This window comes from Paroedura picta, unplaced genomic scaffold, assembly GCF_049243985.1.
Source record: "Paroedura picta isolate Pp20150507F unplaced genomic scaffold, Ppicta_v3.0 Ppicta_v3_sca79, whole genome shotgun sequence".
In the NCBI taxonomy this organism is placed as follows: domain Eukaryota; kingdom Metazoa; phylum Chordata; class Lepidosauria; order Squamata; family Gekkonidae; genus Paroedura; species Paroedura picta.
Window position 1 is genome coordinate 2036 of NW_027518675.1, and position 8792 is coordinate 10827.

An 8792-nucleotide genomic window follows, 5' to 3' on the forward strand; every position below is an offset into this window, starting at 1 on the left:
TCCTTCTGTCCTAACCTTCATCAGTGGTTGCACATCATTTTCTGGGGAAAAAAAAACACATTATCTGTAAACCACTTCTTGCCATTTGATAAAGGCCCATGACAGCAAACCACCTTCCAGCGCCCCTTGCCCGGCTGGCAGACATGCCATGCAGTAAATCATTCCACTTCCGCAAATTCTCACCGCCTCTGTTTGTTCTCGTTTTTTTTGCAGACCATCCATGAGCTCAGACTTCCAGCATTACAGTTTCAGGATGCCAAATATTGGATTCCAGAACCTGCCTCTGAACATATACATTGTGGTCTTTGGCACAGCGATCTTCGTCTTCATCCTCAGCTTGCTCTTCTGCTGCTACCTGATCAGGTAAACGAGCCGCCTCCCTCGCTAGCTGGAGCATGCCCACCTGTTCAAGCGGGTCCTCAGGTTGGTCTGAAGTCACAGGACACAGTTGGCGTCTGGTAGCACCTTGAAGGCTGACAATTCCAAGGGAGTGAGCTTTCGTGCGCACTGCGCACTTCCTCAGACAGTGAAACGGGAGCTGTTGTTTCTGCAAGGCCCTTGCGTGTGAGAAATGCCTTCATTACTGCCATGTGCTAATCCATGACCCACCCTCTACTTATCGATGGGGCTTTGTAAGTCCCATTTCATTGCCTGACATCGTGTGTGTGCATGAAGGTTCACGCCCGGAATAAAACTCTTGCGTATTTATTTATATTTTAATTGATATACCGCCGCACTCAAGGACTCGCGGCGGTTTACAATAAAAGATTAAAACAACCCAACCCGTAAAATCCCCAGTACATTAAAAGATGGCTATTCATTGGAGTTAATTCCCCATCTCCCCTCCCCTGTCCAGCTGCAGCCAGGAGCTCTTTCATTAGAATCTCACCGATTCTAGAGGATCTGCCAGTAGTAACTCAGGGACCTCAATCTTAAAGGTCTCAGACCTTGTTCTGGAGCATGTCCAGTTCGTCTTCTTCCAGGCAGGCGGGGTGGATTCACATCGCTGCTGCCAGTTGCTCTTTTTTGGGGCTTAACCTGTCATGAGCCCTTTGCACTGGACTGCCTGGATACCTTCGGGTTTCGTGAATTGGTGCAGCCCATGGGCTCGTCATAACTGTATATAGATTTTATTGATTGATTGATATGGGTTATTTTAATTGTCGCCCATCTGAAGGGTCTCCCGGTGACTTACAAGTTAGTGGGGGGGGGGGACACAGAATTGTTTGCAGCTTAGGACCTTCTGGCACATCCTTTTCTTCTCTGTCTCCTGTGCATAATTTGCATCCCTTTCTCCTTCAGAAATGGACAATATCCACCTAATACCCATTTGCTGCCCTTAGGGCAGGGGTAGTCAACCTGTGGTCCTCCAGATGTCCATGGACTACAATTCCCATGAGCCCCTGCCAGCAAATGCTGGCAGGGGCTCATGGGAATTGTAGTCCATGGACATCTGGAGGACCACAGGTTGACTACCCCTGCCTTAGGGGACCTGCTCTTTCTTTTAGCAGGGTTTCAGTATGGAAAGAAGGTGCCCTAGGCAGGCTCTTTAAAGAAGAAATCGCTTTATGGAGAAGAAAAACTCAATTGTAAAGAAAAGAGTAGAAAGAGGGTCTGAACTGTCTTGTTTCAGAGGCAGTCTGGGAGGAGGGGAGGCTGAAAGGAGCAGTAAAACTCCAGCGGAGCCAATGAGTGCTAAATATGCTAAGTACCTTTTGCATGCCAAAGCAGAGGCTCTACCAAAAACACAGGATGGCAAGACCACCTTGCCGATAATACAATACAGTGAAATAACCCCGTTCAAAAAGACAAAGATGGCAGGCCTAACATCCCAGCAGACCTATATTCCTCATTCACTTATTCCCCGCAGTGTCAACAGATGTAAAGCTGGGCCATGGATGGCCCCAGAGGGATCCAGATGCCTCAAGAGGGGGGGAGGACCTGATTTTATAGCCCAGTGCGCAGCCCAGCCTCAACCCAAAACCCTGCGGAGCTCCGACAGAACCCTCAGCTCTTCTGGGAGCTCTTTACCCTAAAAATGCAAGAATGCAGAAGGAAACAGGGCATAGCTGCACCACCTGGAAGTTACGTAGGAATGTTGGTGACATTGGGGAAGGGCAACGCTCTGGACTTGGGACGAAACTCTATGGTAGGAAGCTAGTTCTGCCATAGAGTTTTGCCCACAAACCAGAGTGTAAGCCCCTCAACGTCACTGAGGTTATTTCAGAGTGTTGTAGCAACATCAGTTTGCTTACGGCTTCTTCCCTCCCTGCTCCCAGTATGTCCCAGTATGTTTCCCTCATCCCCTGCTGGCTGGTCTGACAGATCTGGCCGCCCGCACCACAACGCTTGTCTTGCTGGGTGGTCTCCCATCCAGGGGCAGACCCTGATTAAATTCTGAGCCCTGACGAGATCATGCTAGGCCGGGCCCTTTAATTTGCCTTCCAGAATCCCAGGCTCCTTTTGGCTTCCTGCCTCCCAGAACAGCTTCGGTGCTTTCCGTCTTCCCTGTGCTCATCAGCTATAACTAGGCTGCTTCAGGAACTCTGAACGTTCCTGACCCATTCCTTCATCACCTTTGCAAGGCATTTGTCGCACCAGAACCAAAGAGATTTTAAAGACATTTTTTTACATTCAGCAAAGTGAAAATTACATAAAACTCAGTGATGTAGAAATGAACATAAAATTACCCAGAAAGCATGCATAAAGTTTTCACAAGTCCTTATTATAGCTGGCAAAGATGTAGGCTGCTGTGCAAGGTGATAAAGGGATTTCTACCTGTCAAGAGGTACCACTATTAGCTGCTCTTCTGGGAGACCTTGAACATTTGGTAGAAGAGGTCTACTAATTTCATTCCTTGGCTCCAAGTAATATTATTGTTGTTGCTGTTGGCTTTTATACCCCGCTTTTCACTGCCCGAAGGAGTCTCAAAGTGGCTTACAATCGCCTTCCCTTCCTCTCCCCACAACAGACACCCTGTAAGTTAGATGGGAGTGAGAGATCTCTGAGAGAGCTGCTCTGTCAGAACAGCTCCAGTAGGACTGTGACTAGCCCCACGCCACCCAGCTGACTGCATGTGGAGGAGCGGGCAATCAAACCCAGATCACCCGCTTAGAAGCCACCACAGTAAACCATTATGCCATACTGGTAAAAACTGCAGTATAGTAGAGTTAAGAGCCTCTTGAGGCACAGAGTGGTAAGGCAGCAGACATGCAGTCTGAAAGCTCTGCCCATGAGGCTGGGAGTTCAATCCCAGCAGCCGGCTCAAGGTTGACTCAGCCTTCCATCCTTCCGAGGTCGGTAAAATGAGGATCCAGCTTGCTGGGGGGTAAACGGTAATGACTGGGGAAGGCACTGGCAAACCACCCCGTATTGAGTCTGCCATGAAAACACTAGAGGGCGTCACCCCAAGGGTCAGACATGACTTGGTGCTTGCACAGGGGAGACCTTTACCTTTACCTGTTCAGGGCCGCAGCTCTAAAAGAGGTTGCTTTCAGGATTTGTCCTCCTTTTGCTTTCATGCCTTCTAATACAGCAGCAATGCTTCTTGGCTTTTCCTATACTTCCCAGCTAAGGTGCTTCAGGAATTCTGGAACATTCTGGACACACAAAAAGGCCATTCTCTCTCTCTTTCTCTCTCTTTCCTCACCTTTGGAGTCTAATTTAACACAGAGATGCTCTCACTGGCCATGTACTGGCTGAAGTGTGTGGAAGGAGATTAATCATGTACCCGGTTTCCTCCCTCTGAGGGGCAGAGAGCCGAGGATCCACCCCTCCTAGCTGCTTAATGTCAAAAGCCATGGCTCCCGGCCTGGGAGGCAAGATTACTTATTGGACAAATGTTTTCCCCTGTCCTCTCTGGGGATTGTTTTCTCAGAACGGAAAGGGGCATTCAGTTCAAAGGATCTTCCTTCATGCAAATTCACAGTTCACAGTTTAGGATTGCAGCTATTAAAGGCACCGTTCCTAGAGAACTGGGGCGAGGGGGAATTTTTGTCCTCTAGGGTGAGATTTTTATTAGAGGAGGAAGAAAAAGAGAGTTAGTTTTTTTTATACCCTGCTTTTCTCTACCCGAAGGAGTTCCAAAGTGGCCTACAACCCCTTTTCCCTTCCTCTCCCCACAACAGACACCCCGTCGGGTGGGTGGGCCTGAGAGCTCTCTGACTGCTCTGTGAGAACAGCTGTAACAAGACTGTGACTAGCCCAGGCTCACCCATCTGGCTGCATGGGGAGGAGTTGGGGGATCAAGCCCAGTTCTCCAGACTAGAAGCTGCCGCTCTTAACCACTATACCATACTAGTTGTATTTAATATTTAAAAGATTTCTTGGCTGCCTTTCTCTAGATAGCTTACAATATTAATAATATATATATTTAAAACATTGGAGGGGACTTGGCTTTGTTTGGTTTCTAACGGAGAAGTTTCCTTTGCTTGGCATTATCGCTCAGCCGCATCAGTTTGTTCCCAGGGTGACTTAGCATTTAAAGTGGAGATCCCCAGGGTGCTGCGCATGAAAGCAGTAAATGAAACGACCAAAGCCCAAGACTGCATGGATTTCGCATTATCCTTGCAGCTGCCCTTAGGAGCCGTCTCAAGTCACTCCCTGCCCCTGTGAAGCGACTTCCGGAAAAAGTTTAGTCGGGCAACTTTCCACCGGACGGGAGTTCCGCCCACAGTCCCTGCAAATACCCCCCTGGCCTGGATGCGGTTCCTGGAGGCTTAAACGTTGCTCAATTATTTTTCTTAGAGGAGTCTTGTGGTCTCAACTATTCCTGGACGCTATGTACGAGGTTGTCATTTGTCAGGAGAAGGCTGCGTTCCCACTGGAATGGGGGCTCTGAGATCCGTTGACTGCGATGGGCCTTCGCTCTGCAGAGAAGTTATGTGCTGTGCTGGCAAGAAGAGAAGAGATTCTGATAGTTACGGCGAAAGCAGTTGAGGAATGCAAAGGCCCCCCCCCGTTCGGGGAGGAATTTGTATCCTTCTAGAGCAGGGGTAGTCAACCTGTGGTCCTCCAGATGTCCATGGACTACAATTCCCAGGAGCCCCTGCCAGCAAATGCTGGCAGGGGCTCCTGGGAATTGTAGTCCATGGACATCTGGAGGACCACAGGTTGACTACCCCTGCCCTACATCACTTTGGGTTTTTGCACACGGCCCTGTGGTTTTAATTGTTTTTTCTCTCGTTGCTACTAATAGAGGTGGCCTTTAATACGTGTTTAATGTTTTAAAGTTTTTAATTAACCTTCACGTTCTTATTGCTGTGTAATGCAGGGGTAGTCAACCTGTGGTCCTCCAGATGTCCACGGACTACAATTCCCAGGAGCCCCTGCCAGCGGCTGGCAGGGGCTCCTGGGAATTGTAGTCCATGGACATCTGGAGGATCACAGGTTGACTACCCCTGTTCTAGAGCAGGTATTCTCAACCTGGGAAACCTTGGCGTTTCATGACAGCCCTGTAAGGGTTTCCCGAATGGGTAAGGGTTAATTCATGTTTTACATATTTTTAAGATTTGGTAGACATTTATCGGGGGATAATAATCATAGATGGTCATGTCACCCCCCCTCCCCAAATGGCCAGTGATGGGCCTGGAAGGGGTGGTCTCTGTCACCTGGAGATAAGCTGCAAAACAGGGGGAATCCCCAGGCCCCACATGGGGACCGCGATCCCTGTGTTATAACCTGCCGACCATCTTTTCTGCCCCGAGCTCCGCCCTCCTTAGATTCCTTCCCCACATCTCCCAAAATTTCAGAGCGCCTCCCCTTTCGCCAAAGGGTACGGGCAGCCCCGTTTCATTTCTGCAAGCACTGCTGCCGTGTGTCCAAGAGCGTGTATCAAGACTCTTTCTCTTAAGGAGCTAGTGAAAGAGGAGACACTGAGCAGATAACGGCCTCCAAGGGTCGTTTGAAATGTAAACGCAGAGTGGATTTGTAGGGAACGAAAAAGGGGGCCCTCTGGCTGCGTGCCCACCCTGCAGAGGAACTGGGAACATATGCGCCCTCTGCCTCTCTCACTCCCCCTCTCTTGCAAACTGAGTCCTTGTCGAGGTTTTTTTCTTTTAGGCTGTGATATCTGTTTTACAGATTTCTGTCTTTGAACTCGGAGAGATTAAGTGGGCTATTAATGGAGGTAAATCTATTAAAATGCTCTTCCCCCACCCTATAGTTGCTTCCCGGCGAATCATTTGCAAATTTTTGTTTTCTTCGTTGGAAAAAAAAAACACGCCCCTATTTGGACCAGGGAAATGAAAGGGGAAATTCTCCATGGAGATGATGTAAAATCCATTTTAAGAGTAAAATGTCTAGTCTTAAAACAGCTAGCCTCGTCTTAAAACAGTCTCCCCCTCTCCCCAGACGGTCGTAGGAACCGTAGTCCTGTGCTAGGAAGCTGCAATATTAACTAGAGTCCTTGTTGCCCTCCGTAAACTTCACTTCCCAGGATCGTTTTTCGGGTAGGGGAGAAGTGAAATCATGACCATTAAACGGAAATTATTTTACAGGACTGATATGCCCTTTGGAGGGAGCGGGGCAGAGGGTGATGGTCGCTGAAGGGAAAACACCCCCCTAAAATGTCAGCAGTTAATACCGAACAACTTGGACAGATGTACACAGCTCCCCTAACAGTACGTCCGTTTGAGTTGGAAAAATCCGCGGATGCAAATCGTTGGTACACCCAGGTTACGGCCATGTTTTTATGACTTCTGTTGCAAGAATAACACTTCGCCAGAATGGGGAGAGAATATTTCAGTGTATCAAACCTAACTTCTCGAGCAGGGGCAATTCCATCAAGCGCGCCTCCCTTTCCTCGTGTCTGCTTCCAAGGGCCAGGCTCTTATGGCCTCCTTCTCTGGTTTCTCCTACTCTGGTGAGCTTCCCATGAATAAAAACAAAAGATTCTTAAGGCAAAGGAAAGAAAGGTTGTCTAACTGACCGGCTGTGTCTACAGTTTAGAAAGCCAAATTCTAAAAGGTTGCCATGAAGGGTTATGCCAAATGCTACGGTCGTGATTCCTTGACAATTGGGTACCACACGGGAAAATATGTTGGCCTTTCCCCCCGTTGCAAACAAATCAGGGGATTCTTGCCTCATCAGATGGGAAGTTTAAGGCCTGGTCTAGGTAACAGCCAGTCGCTTGACACAAAGCCCTTCTGGATCACAGGCGGGGAGGTTGCATGTTGCACAAAAGAAAGAACCAACCCATCCCAGAAAGCCAGCCATTAAGGAGAGAATACTAGGCTGGAACGCTTCTCCCTGACGTCTAGATTTCTAGAAAATCAGAGTTCAATAGCACCTTTAAGAGCAACAAAGATTGATTCAAGGTGGGAGCTGAAAGCCCCCACTTTGAATCAGTCTTTGTTGGTCTGAAAAGAGCTACTGGACTCTGATTTTGATGTGCTACTTCAGACCAACACGGCTATCCATTTGAATCTAGTTTTCTAGATGCAGGGATAGATTTTTTTTGGGGGGGGGGAGCATACAGTGACACAATTCCTGCCATCTTGAGTTTACAGGGGTGCAATCCAGAAGCAGTTTGACTTTCTGATAGGCCATTAGAGTAGACGGGGCTAAGTGTCATGGTGTTGGCGTTTGTGTGATATTTTGGTGCCTTCCCTGTTCATGGATTCTTTTTGTTTCTTTTGCGGTTTGCAGGCTTCGACATCAAGCCCACAAAGAGCTCTATGCTTACAAACAGGTGAACCATTCTCTCCTCACTTTCGGTTTCTAGAATTTGCTGTCTCGCACACAGGGAATGAAGTTTTTGGGATGATCCATGAGAGATGATCCGGAAGGGGTGGCCAGGCATGTAGACACAAGGATATCAGAAGAGCCTTGCTGGATCAGATCAGTGGCCCATCTAGTCTAGCATCCCATCTCACACAGTGGCCAACCAATCCCCCTGAAGGGCCAACAATAGGGCAGAGAGGCCAAGGCTTTCCCCTGAAAAGAACATCAGAACAGCCCTACAGGATCAGATCAGTGGTCCATCTAGTCCATCCTCCTGTCTCACACAGTAGCCAACCAGTTCCTCCTGAGGGCCAACAACAGGGCAGAGAGGCCGAGGCCTTCATAAGAACATCAGAAAAGCCCTGCTGGATCAGGCCAGTGGTCCATCTAGTCTAGCCTCCTGTCTCCCACAGGGGCCAACCAGGAGCTCTGGAGGGCCAACAACAGTAATCTGGTTGCAATCACCTTTTCCATGTTCCCAGCTAGTTATGGGCTAAATGTTACGGTGGGCCTTTGCGCTGAAAATTGTGGCTGAAGCCTCATGGTACTTTCGAATAAGAAGTAAGATGAGTTTTTTCCATGGGCCCGTTCCATCTGGCAGGCATACATCATTTTTGCAGCTACACACCGTCAACCTCGTTTCCTCTGTTGTTAACGTGTGCTCCTTTCCTTGCAGGTTATCCTAAAGGAAAAAGTAAAAGAACTTAACCTGCACGAGGTGAGCGGGCTTCTTACTTCTCTTCCAAGGTCACTCACCTGGCTTCATGTGGAGGAAACCAGGCTGGTTCTCCAGATTAGAGGCTGCAGCTCTTAACCACTGGCTCCCATAAAGGTGCCACTGGACCGAAACTTTGTTCCCGAAAAACCTGTTGGGACTCAAATCCAGGTGTTCAACTGCAAACCGACACGGTTACCCTCCTGAAATGGCCTTTAAATTTTGTGACCCTTTTGCCGACCTCATTAGGCACAGAACCGCCCTGAGCCGTAGGGGAGGGTGGTATAAAAATCAAATCAATATATAAACAACTGCCTTTTTTTTTTAACGCAAAGACTTCAGTGAAACCTGCAAG

The 8792-nt window shown here is 48.5% G+C and overlaps 1 protein-coding gene across 1 annotated transcript; it reads left to right on the forward strand.

The window, feature by feature from the left end:
- Positions 1-218: 218 nt before the first annotated feature.
- On the forward strand, positions 219-8765 carry LOC143828600 (RING finger protein 24-like). The gene is made up of 3 exons (XM_077318894.1): positions 219-363; positions 7648-7690; positions 8399-8765. The coding sequence occupies exons 1-3, from the start codon at positions 221-223 to the stop codon at positions 8534-8536; spliced, it is 324 nt and encodes a 107-aa protein (XP_077175009.1). The 5' UTR covers positions 219-220; the 3' UTR covers positions 8537-8765.
- The last annotated feature ends 27 nt before the right edge of the window (positions 8766-8792 follow it).